Consider the following 27,498-nt stretch of genomic DNA (forward strand, 5'->3'; position numbering starts at 1 on the left):
TGAATTTTATAAACTTTTTTTTTAATGGGGGAAAAGTATTGCGGAGCAATATAACATAATCAAACTTTTTGATGTTGACCTGGAAATGCATTACAAATATCACTTCCGGGGGTCACACTATTCCACGTTGTAAACAGAAAGTGGACCCGTATAAAAATGTCAAAAACTGGAAAGAAGTCTGTGTATACAAATAGTTCAAAGAAACACAGTCAAGTTAAAAACGGTAATACCCTTCAGACTATAAATAGATTGTAATTGCACACTGACAGTGACATAAAAGCTGCAAGACAAGTTAAAAAACACGTCTTGAGACAGAACTTTGAGAAACAAGTGCCTGTGCAGTGAATTGCATTGTCTCAATACTTTCATGGGATATTTTTTTTACCCTTTCAAGTGTAGTGTCAGATGTTCAGACCCCACATACTATGTTTTCACTGATTTGTGTTGAAGTCCGTTGTTTTATGAGGGTGGTAATGCCCTTTACTGTCAGGGGTCAAACAGTTATTTTTTCGGCTACGGTTAATGTCAAACTGGTTAAAATTTTACAGAGATTGATCATCAAAGTATCCTTATTGTGATTCGTCAAATAATTATCGTTACCGTTATTTTTTGAAAAAAATAGCGTGATTCGTCAAATTCAGCTGATTTTTTTTAAAGTCTAAAAGAAAGTGTACATTTTATGGTCATGCACCAAAAATTACCGTTAACATCATTTGGCAAGAAATTTTATCGTTATACGTCATGAAGGTACCCCCATAACTCAGCTCTTTTATGTTGTACTCCTGTTGTGCTATAAGTGTAATTACAGTGGTTGCCTGGTTGCCAGGCAGACTGGATACTGACGTCAGTAAATGACGACATGAGACGGAATCTGACAATTTATGTTTTACACAGACTTGGTAAAAGTTATAGAAGGTCAACCACTAGAGCCGAGGAAAATTCTATTGTCTTTAACAATCCATGCCTTGAAAATAAATAAATCATCAAGTGTTAAACTTGTTATCTCAAATATAAAATTTGGGTAGACAACTGGAAGTCAACGAATCAAGAGAAAACTTCACTCCCGTTATGATGACTCTCTGAGTCTCTGAGGTGTAGGAAGTGTGACAGGATTGCTTCCCTAAAAAATGTTGTAGATAATTAGTCAACCGTAAGTGGTTGAGCCAGGGAGGTTCTCCTTTAGCTCAGTCTGTAAACATGCTGCCTTTTAACACAGAGGTCCTGCGTTTGAGTCCAGGTGGAGACAAGAGGATTTTGTAAAAAGAATCATGCTCTCCGGTTACACAAGCGATGAGTATTGATTTCTCAAGTGATTCAGTGATTCAATACTGTCTCTAGTCTAGATCTCTTGTAAATCAGTTAGCATCGTTAGGGAAAGGTGCAAAATTATATATGTATACAGAAATATCTACTTGTAAATCAGTTAGCATGGTTAGGGAAAGATGCAAAATTGTATTCAGAAACAATGAATTTGTAAATCTTTATTAGGGATACTGTAGGTACCTGCTTCTTTCTTTTTTGGTTCCACATAAGATTGTTTTTTTTTCTAGAATTCAGGTCTGTTGATGGTCTGCCTAATCATGTTACAATTTCCACTGGCAATTTAAATCCCTAATTAAGTCAACATGAACAGTCTTTAAAGTCAACTCAGACTTTCTACAATGCATTGTTAGATGAAGTATAAAAGAAAAGTCCTGCTGAGCCCCGTCCCATAGAGTTCTATAATAAGGTCATTAGCAGATTGTTCTAGGTGAACTAATTATCATGTAAAATTAATTAAAATTGATATCCCACAACTTATATAAAAAATCTTTAGTATTTGATTGCAGCATTTACTGTAAATTCAGAAATTATTGCGTTAATTTATTATTGTGATTTTTGAAAAATAGACAAAAATGCACGATTGATTATTGCGATGTCAGGAAAAAAAGGAGATGAGCAATGAATGTTTAAGTTTTTTATAAGTAGACTATGAAGGTGTTTTTAGTGAAATTTTATTGTTATAGCATTATCAATTTTTAAAATAACTTTTACTTGTATTTCATCATGACCATATATGCAATATTAACATGTTTAATGTTTGCAATATCAACATATTTAATGTATGTATACAACAATTTAATACACACATGGTGGTACAACAAATCAATCTTGCTGGTGTTAAGTAATAATTTTATTTCACTTCTTACATAAAATTTACATAAACATTTTTAATTACTTCCTTTTTGATCAGTTGACAAGTTGCTAGCGTTTAATGACTGAAAAAAGAAGATTGAATCTTCTTTTTTTCAGTCATTGAACTCTACCAATTTGCTGATTGTTGGTGATTATTGGCAAATCCAGTATCTTGTTAAAACACCCGCTTTTTCTATTATGTAAATGTATCCACGCTTGGTATTATAGAGTGATAAGTCTTATTTTCAACCTTGTTGTGGAAATACTATGAGATATATTATTCAGAGTGTGTCCACTATAATAAATTGACACCAGGAAATTTCTTTTCTATATTTTATCATGTTTATAGGAAGCACAAAGCCTGATGGAAAAAATGCACAGAAACCAAAAAAAAGTGGGGTATGCTGTAAAATGTTTACATTCCTGTTTTTTGCCGTGATGGTTGCTGGTGTTGCCGTCTTGTATAGCAATGATGAATACAGAGACAAAAGCTTACAGTTTGGTAAGAATATAGGATAATGGCATCATAGAAATAACTAGATGTGGTATGATTGTCAACGAGATTCATAAATAAGTGTGAATTTATTGTTCATTGTGCGATACCAATTTTGTGGATTTTGTCAGTAAATGTGAGCGGCAATCTAATTTTTCAACAAAAGTACACATATTCTATAGGCATGATAGGCTTGTATGCAGACTGGCATATATTATAGTTCATGAAATAATGAAAATACGTTTTTTCCTCCACTTAATATGGCATCCACAAAAATAAATGAATTTATAATATTTAATATCAAACATGTCAATCATGAGAAAGTATCATGAGCAACACTCGTTCTGCATCTTAAGCTTTTAAGAAGAATATATTGATTTATGGTTTAAACAAAAATAAGTATAGCCGACACTAATAATAACAGCTATCTGAATATGTGAGCAAGCTAATTAGGCAGCCAAAGTTTATCTGACACTTTAGCCAATAAAAAAGAAGATAGTAATTGCTATAAGTTGTAGAACAAAAGTCTACACAGTAGCCAAAAGAAAAATAAAGACCAGCAATAGTCATGGTAGTCCTGTAAATACATGTATACAGAACTAAAAAAAAATATGACATGAACCTTACCCAAGGTTTGGAGCTCTTTTGTTATCCTTGACTTTATTCCAGCATTTAGATGAAGAATAGTTATCTCATTGGCAATCATATATACCACACCTCCTTATTATGCCCCATTTATGGGTATTATGTTTTCTGATTTGTGCGTCCATCCATACGTCCGTCCATGTCCCGCTTCAGGTTAAAGTTTTTGGTCAAGGTAGTTTTTGATAAAGTTGAAGTCCAATGAACTTAAAACTTAGTACACATGACATGATCTTTCTAATTTGAATGCCAAATTAGAGATTTTACCACATTTTCACAGTCCGCTGAACATAGAAAATGATAGTGCGGATGGGGCATCTGTGTACTGGGGACACATTCTTGTTATATATTTTTGAGTTTGATCTTTGTTTCAGTTGAGGTTGTAAAGAGAAGTGTGTTAGAACAGTATGAACAGCACATTAAACCTTTGATTGATAGCCAAATGTCACCTGAACAACAAAAACAAAATGAAAAGGGTTCACGAGGCGGAGGGAAAGAGGCATTTGGCGAAAATGAAAAAGAGTTGGAGTTAGAGAAAAAGAAAAAGGATGAGGAAAAGAAAAAACATGTAGAGGAAAAAAAAAGAATTGAAGAATTAAATAGAAAACTGGAGGCAGATAGGAAAAAAAAGGAGGAAGAAAGTAAAAGGAAAGAACAAGAAAAAAAGAAACAGGAGGAAGAAAAGAAAAGGAAGGAAGAACTGAGGAAACAGGAAGAGGAAAAGAAAAAACATGCAGCAGAAAAGAAAAGAATTGAAGAGTTAAATAGAAAACTGGAGGCAGATAGGAAAAGAGAGGAAGAAGAAAAAAGACAACAGCAAGCGGAGAAAAAAAGAAAGGAGGAAGAGCAGAAAAAGGAGGAAGAAAAGAAAAGGAAGGAAGAACTGAGGAAACAGGAAGAGGAAAAGAAAAAACATGCAGCAGAAAAGAAAAGAATTGAAGAGTTAAATAGAAAACTGGAGGCAGATAGGAAAAGAGAAGAAGAAACAAAAAAGAAACAGGATGAGGAAAAGAAAAAACATGAAAAGGAAAAGAAAAGAATTGAAGAACTCAATAGAAAATTGGAGGCAGATAGGAAAAGAGAGGAAGAAGAAAAAAGACAACAGGAAGCGGAGAAAAAAAGAAAGGAGGAAGAGCAGAAAAAAGAAGAAGAAAGAAAGAGGAAACAGGATGAGGAAAAGAAAAGAATTGAAGAACTAAATAGAAAACTGGAGGCAGATAGGAAAAGAGAGGAAGAAGAAAAAAGACAACAGGAAGCAGAGAAAAAAAGAAAGGAGGAAGAGCAGAAAAAGGAAGAAGAAAGAAAGAGGAAACAGGACGAGGAAAAGAAAAGAATTGAAGAACTAAATAGCAAACTGGAGGCAGATAGGAAAAGAGAGGAAGAAGAAAAAAGACAACAGGAAGCAGAGAAAAAAAGAAAGGAGGAAGAGCAGAAAAATGAAGAAGAAAGAAAAAGGAAACAGGATGAGGAAAAGAAAAAACATGAAATAGAAAAGAAAAGAATTGAAGAGTTAAATAGAAAACTAGAAGCAGATAGGAAAAGAGAGGAGGAAGAAAAAAGACAACAGGAAGAGCAGAAAAATGAAGAAGAAAGAAAGAGGAAACAGGATGAGGAAAAGAAAAAACATAAGGAGGAAAAGAAAAGAATTGAAGAGTTAAATAGAAAACTGGAGGCAGATAGGAAAAGAGAGGAAGAGAAGATAAAACAAGAAGAACAAAAGAGAAAACAGGAGGAAGAACAAAAGAGAAAGGAAGAAGAAAGGAAAAAGAAAGAAGATGAAATCAGAAAACAAGAAGAGGATAAAATAAGAAAGGAACAAGAAAAGAAAAGATTAGAGGAGGAAAAGAGGAAAAATGAAGAGGAAAGAAAAAGAAAGGAGGAGGAAAAAAGAAGAATGGAAGAAGAAAAAAGAAGACTGGAGGATGAAAAGAATAAGAAAGAAGAAGCAAACAAAAAGAAATTAGAAGAAGAAAGAGGAAGAATTGAAGAGGAAAAGAGAAAGCAAGCAGAGGAAAGAAAAAGAAAAAATGAGGACGAAAAGAGGATGAAAGAAGAAGAGAACAAATCAAAGGAATTACTAAGAATGAAGGAACAGGAAAATGAAAGAATCAACCAAGAGGTACAAAAACAGCAACAGAAGGAAGAAGAAAAGAAACTCAAAAAGGAAAAAGAAAATACATCATATGAATTCAACTCTTTAACAAACCCTGCTGATTTTGCCATTAGAAATCTTCTGGATAATGCAGAAAACTCCTTATACATAGTAAGTAGTATTTATTTAAAACAAAACTAATAAAATTAGATGTATGTTTCATTATAATGCATTCATGATTCTGATTGGCTATTCTGCAATCTTACGTTATTCCTTAAGCAATTTCATTACACAATAAAATTTATCATTCATGATGACACGAGGTCACACAGTAAAGTGCACAGGTAAATTAAATAAAAACTTGATAAAAATCGTGTTTTCATGATCCTAGCTAAAAAATGTAATTATAAGTATTGAATGCTTCTTTTTGTAACTTCAAAGGGTTGTAAAAGCGATGACCATGCACACATTTTTAGAATGAAGCGCTTCCGGGCTTCATACAAAATGTAGTTCGGTCAACACTTTTACACCCCAATGATCACAAAAATAAGTATTCAATTCTAAACTAACAAGTTAGTTGAAGGGCTGTTCAAGATTTTATTGAGGGGCCATTTGAGTACACTACTGCATCACTAGCCAGTCAACACTGAGGCTGTGAGTTTAATCTGGCACGGGCAGGTGCACTCAACTCCAATCTTAATTGACTCAGATTGTTCTTTTTCCTACCAAAAGTTGTGGTTCTCTCTGGGCTCTCCGGTTTCCTCCACCAATAAAATTGACCACCATGATAAAGCACAAGAGTGTTGAAATTGCCATTAATAACCAATAAATCAATCAATTAACGTTTAAGATTTAAATGGTTTGGATGATAAAGATACTATGAAATAAAATAAACTCTGGGGTGGTTAAATTTTTGTTAGAAGTATTTAAGAGGGGGGATAGAACCTTTATTGGGACTCCGGGATTGGGTGTTTTTAAGCTCAGGATTTCGGGATTGACTCTTTCTGGATCCAGGAATTCTTTTTTACGGATTTTGGGATGTCAGGATTTACTTTATTTTAATTCTGGACCTCACGATTTTCGTGTTTTTAGGCCCAGGGATTTCGGGATCAGGACCCTCCTATCCCCCCTCATTTAAGAATTGTAAGTAAAATGATTCATTGACTTTTGTTAAATGCCACTTTCAATACTATCTGTCTACCAGTATTGTGATATTTTATGGCTTCTAGTTTTTATTGGTTTGATGATGCAATAGTACCCAGAATGCACCAGAGACCATTGGATGGAAAACTCACAATCCTAGTCAATTTAGACTGGACTCAAATGTACCTTGCCGGTGCATGAGCCTGGATTCAAATTCACAACTTCAGTGTTTATAGGCTTGTGATACAGTAGTTAAACTACTTGGACAACTCGGCTAACGATAAACTTGCTACATGTCCCATCCTAATTATGTTTTTTTTTTCTTCAGTTTTGCCCCTTTAACAATTTTACTGCTATAACTAGGAGAATATCATGATACTGACATTTGGTTTTCTTTAGTTTTAACCCTTTAACAATTTTACTGCTATAACTAGGAGAATATCATTATACTGACATCTGGTTTTCTTTAGTTTTAACCCTTTAACAATTTTACTGCTATAACTAGGAGAATATCATTATACTGACATCTGGTTTTCTTCAGTTTTGCCCCTTTAACAATTTTACTGCTATAACTAGGAGAATATCATGATACTGACATCTGGTTTTCTTTAGTTTTAACCCTTTAACAATTTTACTGCTATAACTAGGAGAATATCATTATACTGACATCTGCAGGAGTAAGGCCTTTCTCTAATGGCAATCAGTAGACTGGCAGTTATCAGTAAACATATAAATTAGTAAGAAAGAAATAAAAGAAAGGGAATTGTAGCAAGTCTAGGCTACATGTAACTAGGGCTTTTGGTTAAATGAAATTCTTATGATATAAGTGGTTGGAATACATAAAAAGGCCTCATGACATTATATATAAAACAAGATAGACATCTTGTTCTAGAATTTACTGTGGATTCATGAAAAATTGTACTCTCTTGGGTATTTCATTTCTTTGTTTAACAGAAGTCTGTATACCAGCTTATAGAAAATTTATACTTTGTTTAACATTTAAATTTCGTGGTTAACGTGTACCAAAGAAATCGATGAGAATTGGTATATGTGACAAATAATAATTAATCCACATAAATTCACTCTAGGTAGTATTTTCAAAAGCTATGATATACCAAAAATTTATGATTGGCTATCAAAATGTTCTAAAAATTAAACTGATTTGCAATGGTATTTTAATTTTTTGAGTATGGATAAGTCAAAATTACATGATCATAAGATTGGAAAATGTTAAAATGATACAAAATATTTAATTCTAGTTAAGTGATGAAGAAGTTCTAAAAATGTGTGAGGAGATTCTGAAAAAGTATCCAAAGAGTCCGCGAGCAAACTTCTTGAAGGCTGAGATACTTATTAAAATGGCAGAAGAGAAGCAGAGTAATTCAATCTTAGAGCAAGGTATAACACAATACCAAAAAGTCTTGGACCTTCCAGATGTTCCCTATGCTTTGTTGGTAGATGCTGGGACAAAGCTTGCTGAAAAACAAATTTTTAGAGGTAAGATTTGAAATAGAGTAATCTCCCTTGAAGACTTATTACCCAGGATGCATTAGGTTCTGACAATTTGTAAAAGATTAAATTTGTGATTAAGTCAGATTAAGGCAAATTATTAGTAAAAAATATTTGGTATGCGGTTGTGTTATAACATTGGCACATCTAATAACCATTGAAACAGTATGACCCGTTCCTTTTAGTATCGGTACATATGTATTTGTATTTTGATTTTTTTGCAAAATTTACATGTTAAAGTTTGTTTTTGGTTAGTTAAAAATGAACCACCAAAGTACATATAAGGGCTAGTCAGTGATTTCCTTTTGATAATAATGCAGTTATGTTAGCACTGGCATATTTTATTTCATTGATATTGTTTGGGCCAGCACCTTCAGTCATGGTTCATTGACTTTAAATGTTTTGCAAAAATTGAAACATTGCCATTTTAATTGCCACATTTGCATAAAACTGCCATTTTAATTGCCACATTTGCATAAAACTATCAAAATTACATACAGAAAAAAAATATCTCTAGTTCAATAATTTAGGAATGAATAGTAATTGTCATTCCAAACTTTAGTTTTGAATCTAATAAGCACAAGTATGATGATGGGTGTTACTAATGACCTTGTAAAACCCATGATGATGATGGGTGTTTTTAATGACCTTGTAATACCCATGATGATGATGGGTGTTTTTAATGACCTTGTAATACCCATGATGGTCTTGCACAGTAGGGAGCACCATCTGTTTTGACAATTGATAACCAAAAAAAGGGGGGGTTCCAACCCCCCAACCCCTGGATCTGCCACTGTGTTGTACACTTTCATCTTTAGATCCAAATGGATTTAGGGTTTCCAAAAGCCAAAAATGGGCAATTTTTATATCAAAACAAAAAAGGTGAGGGAACTGGGATATATATGCTACTGCATAGCTCATAGATATTCTTGTTACAATTTAATGTTTTAAGGTTGGAATGGAAAGGCAACAAAGACCTGGAGATTTTTATCAGACAAATATCCAAATGATGTTAAATTGAAGAATAAGTTAGGTGTCAGCTATTTAATGGCTAATCAGAATGAAGAAGCTAGAAAAACTTTTGAAAAGGTAAGTGGGAATTCGTCCTTTCAGAATCTAAAGGACTATGGGTAATCTCATTGTTCGTACACCAAAATAAAAATAATGTTACGTCATTGGTTGAATTTCCATTGTTTAGAACGTTTTAAACCAATCACAGCGTTTTGGGTTACAATTTTGGAAATATTACCCAGGATGCATTAGATTCTGAAACTGCAAATTGCATTCAACTTTACATGTTTACTGTAGCTGTAAATAATTTTTTTTTACACTTTTGGGTATTTAGCTGAATCTTTGCTGATTCATCCTAGATCTGTCTCTGAATAAACTTCTGGCATCACGCAACAATCATGTTTAATTATAATGACAAATGTTATAAATTGTGATGCAAAATTTAAAGGTAAGTTTTTGGACTCAAGTAATGACGAACACATTTCCATACAAGTGTAAAGGGAGAGTATCTGCCTGGAAGAATGTGATATAAAATTGCCATTTCCTTGATGAACAAAGAATTAAAAATTTCTTGCACGTTGATCTTTTTACTGATTTCAAGAAACATGATGAATAGGAACCTTTTTAATGACTGTACATGAAATAAAAATGTCAAAACCTGTTGCATGATAATAACCCTTTACCACCCTTTGTTAATATACCTATACTTTCTGTGAAGAATTTAACAATTTATAATGAAAAATATAAGGATTGATAAAATTGTGATGTAACAATGCCTTGATTAGACAGCAACCCAATGACAAAGATTAAATCAAAGGACTTCTTGAGGTCGACAAACTGTACAGTTTTCAGCAATAGATAGAACTCTATAATACAATATATATGCATATATCAAGGTATAAACCTTTTGAAAAAGTATTGAATGATTAAACGCAGAACTGCAATAAACACCAAATTCTCCTACAACGAAACAAATCAAATATATTATAACTTCATAAGACAACCATGGACAACTTTCCAGACTTCAGGATACATAGATATTTGACATAGAGTTATGTTCTATATATAATATTAATGAAAAATCACCAAGATAATTTTATTTGAGCGTACAGAAATGAATAAATAGAGTGGTTTGATTATGTTAATGAGACATTAAACCAACAGTTTAGTAATATATATGATAATGAAAACCTCCACCAGACACATCTAAATTAAATCATCTATTACAGGTTTTAGAGATGGACCATGGAGATGGTTTGGCCAAAGTTCATCTTGGATTTATTATCAAAACAATTGACAATGATCCTGAGAAGGCTCTACCATTTTTGATTGAAGGGGTGGCAAGTGAAGCTGAAGGCACAAAAGATGGAAGATTCTATTTTCATCTAGGGGATGCATTCCAAAGACTGAATCTACTCAAAGAAGTAATTTAAGCAAAATTACATTTTATTATACTGTGGATTCATTTATTTTTCGTGGGTATCAATTTTCGTGGAAAGAAGAAAACTGGCATATTTGTGGATATTTAAATTGGTGGTTTTGGCAAAGTCTGCATACATTTCTTTAGAAAAGTTTTATATCGTTGAACATTTTTATTTGTGGTTTCCCTGTTCCCACGAAATCCATGAAAACTGGTATCCAATGAATATTAATGAATCCACAGTAACTAAGAATAGGAAATATTTAAGGATGTATAGAGCTAACTTCCTGATGCATGTAGAGTAAGACTTTGGTTAGTTGCTTTCTTTGTTTACATATTGTGCAATTGTGATTGGGATAATGTCCAATCAAGTTTGAATATAATTAACTATCCCTATAACAATGTATAAATATCAGTTGAAGATGTCAATCTTATTTACAAAGCTTGAGTAAACATTTATACAAACAAAGCATGCAAGCAAACCAAATTCTTACTTTAGAAGCAGTAGGAAATTAGCTCTAAATAAAATGCTGAAAAATTCATGAACTAGTGCTAAGTTTTATTAAATATGCTAAATGCCAAAATTGCAATACCTTAGGATATAAAAAAAAACTCACATTTATATTTTCTGGAGTAATAGTTTAGTGATCACATTATTTAAATTTCACATTTTGCAAATTGTCAAGGATTTGTAATAATGCACACATTTATTTATGAATTTACAGTAATTATGCCACAACTAACGGAGTGGGTCATATACACTGATGTCCTATTCTGTCCATTTGTCTGTTCAAAGTTAATATTTTGAAATATGTTCAGCAGTCACTTCCTGTTTGACAGGTGTCGGATTAGATAGGTTACCAGGGGCAGATCCAGCCATTTAAAAAAGGGGGTTCCCAACCCAGGACAAAAGGGTGGGGGGGTTCCAACTATACGTCCCCATTCAAATGCATTGATCGGCCAAAAAAAGGGGGGTGTCAATGGTTACACTGTATTACATGTACCACAAACACAGAACAAGTTTGAATTTTGGTAGGGTCACATTTAACGTTGTTGAGTTATGCCCCTTTACAAATGACAAAAATGCTGAATATTTTGTTTCTGTTCTCAAACTTTAGTTTGCCTCAACCAAATATATTACACTTATACACAATGCAGATCAAGTTTGAATTTTGGAAAAATAGGAATCTAATATCTGTTCTAAAAATATCAATGATGTAATTGTTAAAATTAATTTTTATTATTTTTTTATGGGAGACATTGTTTTAAATTATGACGGTAAATTTGTAGGCTTATAAAGTATACAAAACAGGAGCTGAGAATGGGTTGTTCCTGTCCTCTATACAGAGGTCACTGTATAATGTAAACACACTTACTGGTAGACCCTGGTGGACTGCTGAAGAAACAGGATACACAGAGGATTTAAAGGTACAGTGAAACATGTGAAACCTGTTTTAGGAGACTACTTGATGAAATACAAAACAGCAGTCTCTTTAGACAGGTGGTCTTTTAATACAGGTTCAATCTACTGGCACATGTCATTTACTAGAGGGACCAAAAAATAGCCTAAATGAATGTTTCTATAAATAGGCTTATAAAGAGAAAAAATGCTGATTTTTTTCTGTTCTCTAACTTTAGTTTGCCTGAACTAAATATTATGAAACTTATACACAATGCTTATTAACACTAAACACAGGTTAATTTTGATTTTGGAGTTGTCACTTTTACTGTTCTTGAATTATGCCTGTTTACAAATGGAAAACATTGCTGAATTTGTGTTTATGTTCTACAATTTAAGTTATCCTCAACCAAATGTTATGAGACACAATACTTATTACCATGAAACTCAGATCAAGAACAAAGGAGTAGGTCCGGTAAGGGCAGATTTTGGCCTCAAATTTCAGGTTCATCTAACGAAAGGTTTTGAACACTTTTTAAACACTTTTAAGTGTCTATTTCAATTGATTCTATTAGTTTATGTGAAAGATTTTAACTGATTTAGTTATTAAAAACATTCTGATTCAAACTTAAATATGAAAAATCTATCAAATATGCCCCAAAACATCACTTTTCAGATGGTTTTTGTCAAAAATGAAAGAGGCCGCACCCGTGTTCATCCTCAACCTTTATATATGTTTTGTATTATCATCCAATACAACTTACATTTCAATATTATGAATGAACACGAAGGCAGACACTTTCATTTTAGACGGAAAACGTCTAAAAATTAACCAAAATGCTAAAATTTTGATTATTTCAGTACTTTAGCATGACTTAATGATGCTGGTACGCGATATTTGTGCATTGTATTGTCAAAAACAGCCCACATTTATGTAGCAGAAGCATTTTACTTTCCAAAATATTGCTTAAAGATTATATTTTCACAATTTTGTAAAACTGCTATAATTTGGGGCCAAAAAGGGGTCTTACTGAACCTACTCCTTTAGATAGGTTTCACCATTCTTCATTTATGTCCCTTTGTAACTTGATATGATTTACAAGCAGGGGCATCATCTGGGTCCTATGGACACATCCCCTATTTATTTTTTATTAGCAGTTTGTTTACATTTAAACTTATATTGTTGAACATGCTATTAAAGAACAGTCTGTCATTAAAAAAAATCCACAGAGATTTTTTTTTAAAGATACTATTAAAAAATTACCAGTTTTAGCAAACCAGTTATTTTTTAGCTTTTTGAAGAAAGTTGGAAAGTCATAAGAGATGAAGGAATGGCCCAGCTTGATGCAAAAACTGGAGGATTTACACCAGAATCCGAAAATCTTAGAGAAAAAGGAGAATGGAAACAGTTTGTTCTTTATCAGAGAGGTTAGTTTTAGTTATTGAATGATCCAAGAAGGGATTAGACATAAGGCTTAAAAATATTATGTGTTCCGACAAACCCGTTATTCATCAGAGAGGTTAGTTTTAATTATTGAATGATCCAAGAAGGGATTAGACATAAGGCTTAAAAACTATTATGTGTTCCGACTAACCCGTTATTCATCAGAGAGGTTAGTTTTAATTATTGAATGATCCAAGAAGGGATTAGACATAAGGTTTAAAAACTGTACGTGTTCTGACTAACCCAACTTACCTTAACTGTTAGTGCATACCATAAAGATATTTATTCCCTGCAGTATGGGAGGGGGTATTAAATTGTAGCCTTGGCCATCTGTACTTGTGTCCGTCTGTACGCAAGTATGTCCCAAAATTAGTTTCTGTTCTCTTAGTTTAGTTTGCCCAAACTATGAAACTTATGCATTATGCTTATTATGGACACATGTCCCACTTTTTATTTTTTTAATGATGATGTTATCACTTTATTTTTTATGTTTCTGATTTAAACAGCTTTAACAATATGAATAAAAAGAGCATCCTTGTTCATACAGATTAAGAGGGGGGATAGGACCTTTATCAGGACATCGGGATTGGGTGTTTTTTAGCTCTGGATTTTGGAATTGACCCTTTGGGATCCGGAAATTCTTATTTACAATTTCGAGATGTCGGGAATCAAATTTATTTAAATTCTGGACCTCAGGATTTCATGTTTTAAAGCCCCGGATTTTGGGATCAGGAACCCTCCTACCCCCCTCAGATTAAAGAATGATAACAACACACGGTAAATTTTTTGCATACGAAATATGGAGAATTTGATTAGACAGCTTAAACATATTAGAACAGAAATGTTACCAAACAGTAGGTTTGAATCCAGGGATAAGACGGTCAGTTACAAAGAAAATAATGGTGCAATGAAGAGTTGTAAGGGGGGATGGCATTTTTATACGACCGCAAAATTTGAAAAATTTTTCGTCGTATATTGCTATCACGTTGGCGTCGTCGGCGTCGTCGTCGTCGTCCGAATACTTTTAGTTTTCGCACTCTAACTTTAGTAAAAGTGAATGGAAATCTATGAAATTTTAACACAAGGTTTATGAACACAAAAGGAAGGTTGGGATTGATTTTGGGAGTTTTGGTCCCAACATTTTAGGAATTAGGGGCCAAAAAGGGCCCAAATAAGCATTTTCTTGGTTTTCGCACTATAACTTTAGTTTAAGTAAATAGAAATCTATGAAATTTTGACATAAGGTTTATGACCACAAAAGAAAGGTTGTGATTGATTTTGGGAGTTTTGGTTCCAACAGTTTAGGAATTAGGGGCCAAAAAAGGGCCCAAATAAGCATTATTCTTGGTTTTCGCACAATAACTTTAGTTTAAGTAAATAGAAATCAATGAAATTTAAACACAATGTTAATGACCACAAAAGGAAGGTTGGTATTGATTTTGGGAGTTTAGGTCCCAACAGTTTAGGAATTAGGGGCCAAAAAGCGACCCAAATAAGCATTTTTTTTGGTTTTCGCACCATAACTTTAGTATAAGTAAATAGAAATCTATGAAATTTAAACACAAGGTTTATGACCATAAAAGGAAGTTGGTATTGATTTTGGGAGTTTTGGTCCCATCAGTTTAGGAATAAAGGGCCCAAAGGGTCCAGATTTAAACTTTGTTTGATTTTATCAAAAATTGAATAATTGGGGTTCTTTGATATGCCGAATCTAACTGTGTATGTAGATTCTTAATTTTTGGTCCCGTTTTCAATTTGGTCTACATTAAGGTCCAAAGGGTCCAAAATTAAACTTAGTTTGATTTTAACAAAAATTGAATCCTTGGGGTTCTTTGATATGCTGAATCTAAAAATGTACTTAGATTTTTATACGACCGCAAATTTTGAAAAAATTTTCGTCGTATATTGCTATCACGTTGGCGTCTGCGTCGTCGTCGTCGTCGTCGTCGTCGTCGTCGTCCGGCGTCCGAATACTTTTAGTTTTCGCACTCTAACTTTAGTAAAAGTGAATAGAAATCTATGAAATTTTAACACAAGGTTTATGACCATAAAAGGAAGGTTGGTATTGATTTTGGGAGTTTTGGTCCCAACATTTTAGGAATAAGGGGCCAAAAAGGGCCCAAATAAGCATTTTCTTGGTTTTCGCACCATAACTTTAGTTTAAGTTAATAGAAATCTATGAAATTTTGACACAAGGTTTATGACCACAAAAGAAAGATTGGGATTGATTTTGGGAGTTTTGGTTTCAATAGTTTAGGAATAAGGGGCCAATAAAGGGCCCAAATAAGCATTTTTCTTGGTTTTTGCACAATAACCTTAGGTTAAGTAAATGGAAATCTATGAAATTTAAACACAATGTTTATGACCACAAAAGGAAGGTTGGTATTTATTTTGGGAGTTTAGGACCCAACAGATTAGGAATTAGGGGCCAAAAAGGGACCCAAATAAGCATTTTTCTTGGTTTTCGCACTATAATGTTAGTATAAGTAAATACAAATCTATGAAATTTAAACACAAGGCTTATGACCATAAAAGGAAGGTTGGTATTGATTTTGGGAGTTTTGGTCCCAACAGTTTAGGAAAAAGGGGCCCAAAGGGTCCAAAATTAAACTTTGTTTGATTTCATCAAAATTGAATAATTGGGGTTCTTTGATATGCCGAATCTAACTGTATATGTAGATTCTCAACTTTTGGTCCCGTTTTCAAATTGGTCTACATTAAGGTCCAAAGGGTCCAAAATTAAACTTAGTTTGATTTTGACAAAAAATGAATCGGTTGGGTTCTTTGATATGTTGAATCTAAAAATGTACTTAGATTCTTGATTATTGAAGTTTTTTTGGTCCAGTTTTCAAATTGGTCTTCATTAAGGTCCAAAGGGTCCAAAATTAAACTTTGTTTTATTTCATCAAAAATTGAATCCTTGGGGTTCTTTGATATGCCAAATCTAACTGTGTATGTAGATTCTTCATTTTTGGTCCTGTTTTCAAATTTCAAATTCTACATTAAAGTCCAAAGGGTCCAAAATTAAACTAAGTTTGATTTTAACAAAAATTGAATTCTTGGGCCTCTTTGATATGCTGAATCTAAACATGTACTTAGATTTTTGATTATGGGCCCAGTTTTCAAGTTGGTCCAAATCAGGATCTAAAATTATTATATTAAGTATTGTGCAATAGCAAGTCTTTTCAATTGCACAGTATTGTGCAATGGCAAGAAATATCTAATTGCACAATATTGTGAAATAGCAATTTTTTTTTTAATTAGAGTTATCTTTCTTTGTCCAGAATAGTAAGCAAGAAATATCCTATTTGTGCAATAGCAAGATTTTTTTTTAATTGGAGTTATCTTTCTTTGTCCAGAATCAACTTAAATCTTTGTTATATACAATATACAATGTATATACACTTTTTACTACCAACTGATAAATTTAAATAATCTTTACCATTCAGTGATAACAAGCAGTTTTTTTACATCTTAATATTTTATGATGTATTTAAATGAGTAGTTATTGTTGCAAACTCCATTAGAAATTTGAATTGATATCAGTTTTGAAAAAGGGAAACGGGGATGTGAAAAAAAGGGGGGGGGGGGTTAAATTTTTCTCATTTCAGATTTCATAAATAAAAAGAAAATTTCTTCAAACATTTTTTTGAGAGGATTAATATTCAACAGCATAGTGATTTGCTCAAAGGCAAAAAAAACCTTTTAAGTTCATTAGACCACATTCATTCTGTGTCAGAAACCTATGCTGTGTCAACTATTTAATTTTAGATTTAAAAAGTTTGAAGAAGAAATCTTTAATTGATTTGCAAAATCTTGGCATTTGTTTTGTGTAAAAAAAAACCATGTAATGTCAAAAATTTGATCACAATCCAAATTCAGAGCTGTATCATGCTTGAATGTTTTGTCCATACTTGCCCCAACTGTTCAGGGTTCGACCTCTGCGGTCGTATAAAGCTGCGCCCTGCGGAGCACCTGGTTGATTATTGGCCCAGTTTTCAAGTTGGTCCAAATCGGGGTACAAAATTAAACTTTGTTTGATTTCATCAAAAATTGAATAATTGGGGTTCTTTGATATGCCAAATCTAACTGTGTATGTAGATTCTTAATTTTTGGTCCCGTTTTCAAATTGGTTTACATTAACGTCCAAAGGGTCCAAAATTAAACTAAGTTTGATTTTAACAAAAATTAATTTCTTGGGCTTATTTGATATGCTTTATCTAAATATGTACTTTGATTTTTTATTATGGGCCCAGTTTTCAAGTTGGTCCAAATCAGGATTCCATATCAAGTATTGTGCAATAGCAAGAAATTTTCAATTGCACAGTATTGCACAATAGCAAGAAATATCTAATTGCACAATATTGTGCAATAGCAATTAATTTTCAATTGGAGTTATCTTTCTTTGTATAGAATAGTAGTTGATAATATATGTTGGAAATTTACCAGACATGACTATGATGTCATTTTCTATTTTTATTTGCCAATAACTTTATGTAAATAACTTCATTGGAAATTTGCCAATATAAAATGTTGCTGATGAAGCTTTTTTTCCTTATCTTATCTAAAATGTTTTTAGATAATGTATGTTGGACATTTGCCAGACATGACTATGATGTCATTTTCTATTTTTATTTGCCAATAACTTTATGTGAATAACTTCATTGGAAATTTGCCAATATAAAATGTTGCTGATGAAGTTTTTTTTATTGTTTTATACAATAAACAATGTATATTCACTTTTACTACCAACCAATCTTTACCATTCAGTGATAACAAGCACTTTATTTTACATTTTAATATCTTATGATGTATTTAAAAGAGTAGTTATTGTTGCAAACTCCATTAGAAATTTGAATTGATATCAGTTTTGGAAAAAGGGAAACAGGGATGTGAAAAAAAAGGGGGGGGGTTTAAATTTTTCTCATTTCAGATTTCATAAATAAAAAGAAAATTTCTTCAAACATTTTTTTGAGAGGATTAATATTCAACAGCATAGTGAATTGCTCAAAGGCAAAAAAAAAACTTTTAAGTTCATTAGACCACATTCATTCTGTGTCAGAAACCTATGCTGTGTCAACTATTTAATTTTAGATTTAAAAAGTTTGAAGAAATCTTTAATTGATTTGTAAAATCTTGACATTTGTTTTGTGTAAAAAAAAAACATATAATGTCAAAAATTTGATCACAATCCAAATTCAGAGCTGTATCACGCTTGAATGTTTTGTCCATACTTGCCCCAACTGTTCAGGGTTCGACCTCTGCGGTCGTATAAAGCTGCACCCTGCGGAGCACCTGGTTAAAGATGGTTTAACAATTAAAAGTGGCTTACCGGTAATTAAAAAAAATAATGTTTTTTTCCTCCAGGACAGAAAAATAAGAAAAATTGTGAAAAAGCACCAAAGACTTGTGAGTTGATAGATAGAATGGAAGCAGTAAAGACAAATAAGCGAGGGCAGGTAGGAATTAGGGATATAATTGAGACAAGGTACAGAGAATATGTTTATTTCAAAAGGGGGGACATATATAGAGCAGTATTGTGAAAGTACTTTTATTTGTGGGGTACCAATTGTTTTGTGGTTTTCCTGGATTGTTTAATCCACAAAATAAAATGTTCAAATATGGATTCCACAACTGCAACAAGTGTATTACAATATTTCTCCACTCATGACAGTTTAATTTTAATATTTAAAGCGCAAGGCTTGCCAAGCTTTTTAAATAATTAAAATTTAACTATTGAGAATGGAGAAATATCGTAATACACTAGTTATAGTAGTGGAATCTGTTTCTCTAATGATTTTTATTCTTCCTTTTCAAATATTTGATGAAAGTTGTGTACTTTTTATGTGATGTCATCAGGTGTGGTCTCCTTTTTACATGACGTCACAATAGAAAAAATTCAGAAGAAAGCTAGAAAATTGAACGTCACTATTAAATTTCGACCAATCATTTCCCGAGAACAGATTTCCACTAGTGAGGAGAAATATTTTTCTCACACTGATCAAGAAATGTGAAAATAACACAAAAATTAGAGAATGAAATATAACCAACTGTTAAGACATAGAAAGATCTTCATGTACAAAGGTTTTAGTTTGACTACATTGATACCAGCATATCTTTAGTACAGTGAAACCTGGCTAAACCAAATCCTGTATAAACCAAACATGTTCTTAAGCACCGTCATTTCAAATTGTATGTTATTTGAACCTGAGAAAACCAAAACAGCAAAAAATCTTAAGTCCGTAGGAGGTTTCGGTTTAAACAGGTTTCACTGTATATCAAATATAAGAACACCCAATATGAACTTCAGACAGGATTTTATTCATTAAATCTTTGAAAAAACCTAAATTGTCATGAAAAGTTAGTTTCAATCAATGCTTCCGTTAGTTTGAAAGGATCTACTTGTTATAAATCAATGATATTTTGATAACAAGTTTATTACTATCAGTTCGATGACTATTTCAAGGCTCTGTCCAATGGCCTGAGAAAACAGTTATTTGGTAGTGCATTTCTTTTAGACAATAAATTCAAATTAGAAAAAATCACACTCTATCTCAAAAAGACTTTACAGTGTAGTGTACTACTATTGGGACAAATTATATCATAATTTAAGAAATTTCTGCTAGCTCTAACTCAAAATATTGACAATTCTGTGTTAATGGAGTCTAAAATTCAGTTTGACAGCTTAGAACATACTAATTTTTGACCTTTTTCAACTGGACCAAATCACTTCTAAACATAAAGATTTAGCACCCAAATTTTTTTAACATGTAATTTCATCCCTCTACTTAATATTTCATGCATTGAATATCAGGATGATAACTGTGTCCTTGGACCTAATAGGTCATGCTCCAGTCAAATTAATAAGCAATTTCCAATGTTAAGTTTTCTGCTTAAGTAAGTGTAAAGGATCTACTGTGATATATCATCATCAATGATAATTTGTTTTAAATTTATTACTATCAGTTCATAGAAGTTGGTTGACTATTTCAAGGCCTTGATTAATTAGTCATGGTCCAGTGTCTTTGAATTAATAAGCAATTTAATGTAAAGTTTGTCTGCTTTAGTTATATTGATAGGAACTAAATGAACTTACAATAAACAACCATAGTTTCTTGTTAAAGTTAAATGACTGTCTGCACAATATAAGTTTGTTGACCATTTTCAAAAAATTGAGAATGGAAATGGGGAATGTCAAAGAGACAACAACCTGACCAAAGAGTAGACAACAACCGAAGGCCACCAATGGGTCTACAATGCAGCTAGAAACTCCCACACTAAGAGGCGTCCTTCAGCTGGCCCCTAAACAAATATTTGTACTAGTTCAGTGATAATGGAGGTCATACTAAACTCATGCCTGTTCACTAGATATGGTGTAAAGACTGCATTAAATAGCAATGTCTCTGGCCTTCATATTGTGTTTTTCTGAATTTTATGCTGTTAGGCGAGACAATTCTCTGGGTCAACAGTGTTATTTTTTTTTCTGAATTTTATGCTGTTAGGCGAGACAATTCTCTGGGTCAACAGTGTTATTGTTTTTTTCTGAATTTTATGCTGTTAGGCGAGACAATTCTCTGGGTCAAAAGTGTTATTGTTTTTTTTCTGAATTTTATGCTGTTAGGCGAGACATATCTCTGTGTCAACAGTTTGTTATTTTTTTTCTGAATTTTGTGCTGTTACAGTCAGGATTCTACTTCGTCAAAATTATCTCCCCATTACGCCAGTTCATTTTCACAATCGTAGAAATGGAAGCCATTATAGGGATGACGCGCTGCCAATTTTGTCAGTTGTATTTTAAAGACACATGTATCAACTAGCTAATGAGCATCAGTTAATGATCTTGTTTGTATTGATTCAACTTAAAACTATTGTCTAATTGGTTGTCAGGTGGAATTTTCGAAAATTCATAAACATTAAATATTTCGTGAAAGGGCGGACTAGATTTTTTTAGTGGTTAAAGACTATAAACCCTAGTTATCACACACAAAAAATTATAATTTTTCGAAGATATGCATTTTCATCATCCAACTTGAAAGACTGTCGTCAAGTACTTTCAGTAAAGAAAAACTATTCGAACACACCTTCTCTGTTTTTGTGATTCATTAGATAGGTATTTCACTTGACCCATATATTTCATCTTTTAGTACTGTGATTTTTTTATGTTATAAAGTCAACCTGTAGCTTTGATATATAAAAATGATAGAATCTGAAGCGAGACGATGTATAAAATATTCTTGCTTTGTACGATATCAAGACAAAATATTCAACTCAAACACGCCCTTACATTAAAAGGTGCACTCGATTTTCTCTTTTCGATACAATTGTTACCCATTTTTGGAATTTTTTCATGCATTTTCTACATCCAACTTGAAAGATATCCATGTCATCGACTGGATATCTAATTGTTCTGCTTAACTATGTACTAGATAAATTGAAAACTTATGCAAATGGTGTTTCTAAAATAAAACACTTCATAATTGAGAAAAAAATTGTAATTTTGTTTGTTTCTATTAACTTTTAAAGTTTTTGTCACTAAAGTAAACATTACAGTAAGCATTTATCGCCTTCTCTAACAAAGAGCTTCGATTCTTTTGTTCTATTTCAACCGGGTTTTCGACTGTTAGGCGAAACATATCTCTGTGTCAAAAGTTTGTTATTTTTTTTCAGGTAAAATTTTCTGTTATCCATCCAGGAACACATATATGGCCTCATTGTGGTCCAACAAATTGTAGATTGAGGGCACATCTAGGACTGAAAGTCCCTACCGGAATTAACATCAGGGTTGGCCAGGAGAAAAGGTCAGTAGTAACTCTGAAATACTGTAATTTCAGAACTTATTGCGAGGTTTTTTATTATTGTGAAAATTGAGTTGTAAACGCAAAATTTAAACACATTTTAAAATATTTTATATGTATTAAGCAGGATTTTTTCCCAAAATCGTAAAAATTAAAATCACATTTAAGTCTAAAATGACAAATTGCAATAATAAATGCAAGCAATAATTTCTGAATTTACAGTACTCTGAAATACTTCTTACTGTTAATTCAGAAATTATTGACATGTTTGTGTTTTTATTATTGCAAAAAATGCAACAGGATTATAATCACAATAAGTTAAACTTTTGAAATTATTTATATTAATTAAATAGGATTTTTCTCAATATTGCAAATATTAAAATCGCATTTTAGTGTTAAATGACAAAATCACAATAATTTCTGAATATACAAAAGTGTGAAAAATATCTATTGAAATTAATTCATCACAAAGTAATATTATACTATTACTGTCTTTTTGATGATGTACATATTTCGTTTGATTGACTTTGGAAAAACTGATATTCACCGAGAACAATGGCTGAAGTCAAAATGAATTATTTAAAGTTAATTTAAACCCCATATTTTGAAAATAATTGAAAGATATCACCATAGTGGCAAAGAAGCAAATACATTTGTGTGAATTGAGCTCTTATTCTCTTGTAATTGAAGCAACAAAATATAGAGTATAGAGAAATATAGACCTTAAAATTAAGAAAAAAAAAATGATTGTCATGTTAATCTCTGCAATAACAATAAAATGGACAGAGAATAATAAGCATGGAAACAACTGTGTGGCAGGATCAATTTTTAAATGAAGAGAATTGGTATTTAATAACAAATTGGGAATTCATAAACTTAAAAGTTTTCTATTTTACATTTCAGAACCTGGAAAGAAGGAAAGTTTATCATATTTGATGATTCATTTGAACATGAAGTTTGGCATAATGGAAACGAGTTAAGATTGGTGTTAATAGTTGACTTTTGGCATCCTGACTTGACAGAGGAACAAAAAAAGACATTGTCACCTATTTAACTGAAGGAGATCAGGAATAATATTCAAAATGGCAGCCATATCTAAAAATAAAACTTTCAGTAAGGGAGGAAAAGATCTGTGTCGAAAAATATTGTTTGGAATTAATTTCTAAATAAGTTTTTTGCATTGATAAACGGGGACCAAAATTGTAATTATTGTATATTTCCTATACTTAATCATCACAATAACTTTACCAAAATGATAAAGTTAAGAGTTTTTGCATTGTTTGGAGGGGCCAAAATTGTAATAATATATATATATCTGGATATCATTTAATGGGCAAAGTATTATTAAAGTGAGACTCATTTTTTTTTTTTAAAGTTTCAATAGATTATCCATGATTTTTCAAATGAGAGGTTGTTTCTCCCCTCAATTTTATCAAAGGGCGACAGCCCTGTGTTGAGATGTGGCTGAGAAACGTCCTTAAATTTGAAAGATCATTGATAATATGTTTATCCTTATTTAGCCTATGATGGCATTGATGTCACATTTGTTTTTATTTTCTGATGATAATTTACTATCTCAAGAGAGAAAGTATCATGGCGTGAAATAGTTATCACAAAAATAAAAGAAACGAAAAATACAAAAAAATGGCGATATTGAAATGTTATCAGAAAAATAAAGATTTGGCAAATGAAATAAACATATATTTAAGATACCATAGTCATTTTTCAATGAAATGATTTAATCATTTATTGTCAGAAAGAAAAATCATGTGAGTTTTGTGAATATCATCTTTGGTGCTTTTTGTTCATATCTACAAAATGTTATTTTTTGGTTGTAAATTTATATTTTATTTTTTGCAGTATTTTGTACTAGTTAATGTTATGTTTATTTTCAATCTCATTAAAATCCGCTGTTAGTTTTTGCTTTGGTACTCTCCATCATAACTAAGAGCGACCATAGTGTTCAACAACATCGGATTTTGATAAGATTTGTTTATTTTTTAATTATTAAGAAAATTGCAAACCAAAGTATTCAGTCATGATTTTTTAGATTAGAAAATATTTTTTCATCTGAAAATATTAAATCCTTTACATTTATAAGATAGCATAATTTCTTAAGAACAAATAGTGCTGTGTAACTAAGCAGTGTAAAGTGCTTAATATTTTTTTCTGAGTTTTTCTTGTTGATTTTTCCTAGAAATTTGATTTCAATTTGTTTTTCTACATGTATCATTTGTTTATCCCACATATTTATTTTATATATTATTACAGTATAAATCATTAGATTTTTTATTTTAGTAGATTTATGTATCTATATAAAAAAATAGAAAAATAAGAGGGAGAAGGCTTTTGGATGTTCTAATATTAGTTGTTTGGTGAATGGTTGCTGGAAAATTTATTTCGTGTTGAAACTTTATGTCATAATGTAATAGTTTATTGAGGGCGAGTCAAAAAATAGTTTTATTTGGAAGCAAAAGCAACATGTTTAAATCCTAAAGCACATGTTCATCACTATAAGTAAAAAGTATGTATAAATTTCCTGCATAGTATAGTGCCTTTTATCATATAATTTTCAATAAATTCCTTCATTTACTAACATAACTGAACATTTATATTTCATGATACTTTTCATAGTTTAATTTGAAAATCATATTTTTAATGAAAACTTTTTATAAAGAAATGGGGTAATATTTTGAAATATATTTAGATCACATTCAAAAAACATTTATTTTTATACAAAGGGTGATTGCATTTTCTGTTTATAAGGATATATGAGATTATTTTGTAAACTACAGAAATTAAAAGTTTGATATTTTGGTACCTTGATTCTTCTTGTCCTAAAATATGAAAAGTTTATATTTTCACGATTTTTTTTCATCCAAAAATTGGAAAATATCCTTCCCCCCTGCCAATTTTACAGTATAGTTTGCTTAATAAACATTCAGGGCAGCCCACTTGTGTCCACTCAAATGAAAAACCTGACCATTTCTGATCTTTGTCTAATCCAGCGATTTATACTTAAATTCTGAACAAGCTGTCATTCGTGTTTTAGGTGATGAAAATCTGATAAAGTTGAGTGATATTTGTTGTAAGATACTAATCTTATCATGATGTGAAACTAATTTTGTGTTTAAAATATATTATAGTATATAAAAAATATATTGTTCTTTTCCAATTAAGATTTTTATTTCTGTTATGTATAAAAAAAAATGAGAGAGTTTATTATAATTGATGGTTGAATGCAATTATGAATTATAGATACATCTTGCTGAGATAAATGAACCAAAATTTTTTTTTATAACTGATTGCAAACATAAATCAAAGAATTGATTGCTGCAATTCAGGGTTTTTTTGTGTGTCAGAAAACATATTTATTTAGATTCTATTGCTATGGTGAAACTAAATTTGTACATTCATAATAGTCAATTTGTTGTAAATATTCGCGGTCTCTGCTTTTTGTGTTTTTACAAAATTATAGTTGGCACAAAGTTTTACTTCTGGAACATTTACTTCATATACTTAAGGTGAAGGTCTTTTTTGGAGCTTCTTTTTTTGTCAGCTTATTGCTTGGTCAGTTTTCTGAACATTGTTTTTGCATTGTTTTCATGTGCAGATTTTAGGGTTTTAAATATTTAAGTTAAGAAATAAAAAAAATTAAATAAATCATCTTCATTAATAACCGAATCATTGTTAATGTGTTTAAAAGATATTGTGTCATTTTTAATAAAGTATAAAAGTTTAGAAAAAACGTTAAAATTGCTTTCATCATAAATGGTTGTGCACCCATGTCCACGTCCAATCTACTAGAATATATCTTATATTGGAACTTCTGATTTTTTACATCAAAGAGGGCTAATTACATTTTCTGGTTTATTATTATTAATTAGACATCATGAAACGTTTGATTTTTATCATTTGTTCATTTGTAAGATATTTTCTTGGTTGAAAGATATATGGGAAGAGTAGATGAGTGAATGTTTAATATAACAGTTATGGCAAATGTAAAACTTATCCTTAATAAATGTAGTCACAAATATGATAATATGATAACAGTGTGTAAAATTTTTGGACTAATATACAAAACTTAAAAGGTATTTCTTGAGTGAATATGTGGATTGAATGATTATGAATTATAATAATGTCATTTTATCATTCCACCATGATTCCAAGACTGTGTCACAGTTGCATGTGTAAATTGTAAAAACAGATCACATGTAACAAAAAAACTCTGCATATAAGAGTAGAATATTTTATAGGTTGAAAAATTAAAAGGTTAATTCTGATTGGTTGTAAATTCAAGTGCATGTGATTATCCCACCCTAAACATGTGATGCTATGGACTATTCTATTATTATGAATGTTGGGAGTGTAGGAAGGGAAATAACGTATTTTTGTGACGAGTAGATTTTGGAAATCCCTTTAAACCCTCCCATGTCCATTCAAATGAAATAGCCCAAATGTAGTTTGAAATAGTAGTCTGTAGTATTTATACTGATTAGTAATGATTTATAATTTATACAGCAATGTCAAGTTTGTCAATCTTCCAAGGATATGAAATGTTTCCCTTAATTTTTTAGTGTCACAAAGGAAAATATTTCACAACACATCCAAAGTGATTGATTTGCAATTTCATGTGAAGAATATACACAAAACTATTTTTAGGGTAGTCCGAGTGATATCCTGAACTTGAAATTCAGTAAAACAGTAATGTAATAAAAAGAATTCAGTTATTTTTTTAATATAATATGTTTATGTGTAGCTCCTAAACTTGGTGGAATAGAGCTTTCAAGGGATAAAACTCTGTTTAATGATAAAAACTACTTTTTTGTTTAAAATTGAGCAGTTTGTTACAGTATGATAAAAAAAAAACCAATGATTGACAAAAGTCTTAAAATTTAATTTCAATATTAATTTCGTGGATATAATATGTATATATATTTCTTTTGTATCTAAAACCTGACTTGATTCATATGGTATTTAATTGTGACTGATATTAAGTATATAACCAATCATGACAAACATATTTTACTGTGATAAATACATATTTATTATTAGTAGTATAGAACAATTTATAGTCTAGGTATTTAATAAGATAGTGCGCACACTATGAAAGAATTGGAAAATCTAGTCAGGAAGAGAAACTTTTTTGCAAGGACTATCTTTTTGTGTTTGATGTTACCTTTGCCATGTATGGTTGATTTAGGTAGATAGGATTTTTGATGTAGCCAAAACCATAAGTTAAATGTTTTTGGCAAGAAAAAGTTTTTAGAGTAGGGAATAATCTTAAAAACAAAAATTTGAAACAGTTGTGTCTCACATAATTTATTTTAGGGTAGACTGTTGTTTTAGGGGAGAAGGAAAACAAAATCAAACAA

At 31.4% G+C, this 27,498-nt stretch overlaps 2 protein-coding genes across 2 annotated transcripts in view; both read left to right on the top strand.

Moving 5' to 3' along the window:
• LOC139499018 (phosphatidylinositol 4-kinase beta-like) overlaps nucleotides 1–11,460 on the top strand; it is a 140,408-nt gene extending 128,948 nt beyond the window's left edge. Inside the window, exon 16 of the transcript XR_011658077.1 lies at nucleotides 11,308–11,460. The gene's annotated coding sequence lies outside the window, so the exon portion shown is untranslated. The remainder of the gene's footprint in view (nucleotides 1–11,307) is intronic.
• On the top strand, nucleotides 76–27,498 carry LOC139499017 (aspartyl/asparaginyl beta-hydroxylase-like). The gene is made up of 11 exons (XM_071287675.1): nucleotides 76–223; nucleotides 2,525–2,677; nucleotides 3,685–5,573; nucleotides 7,805–8,042; nucleotides 9,007–9,143; nucleotides 10,295–10,489; nucleotides 11,776–11,913; nucleotides 13,177–13,312; nucleotides 18,696–18,787; nucleotides 21,996–22,126; nucleotides 23,027–27,498. The coding sequence occupies exons 1-11, from the start codon at nucleotides 157–159 to the stop codon at nucleotides 23,175–23,177; spliced, it is 3,327 nt and encodes a 1,108-aa protein (XP_071143776.1). The 5' UTR covers nucleotides 76–156; the 3' UTR covers nucleotides 23,178–27,498.

This window comes from Mytilus edulis, chromosome 12 (genome assembly GCF_963676685.1).
Source record: "Mytilus edulis chromosome 12, xbMytEdul2.2, whole genome shotgun sequence".
NCBI lineage: Eukaryota > Metazoa > Mollusca > Bivalvia > Mytilida > Mytilidae > Mytilus > Mytilus edulis.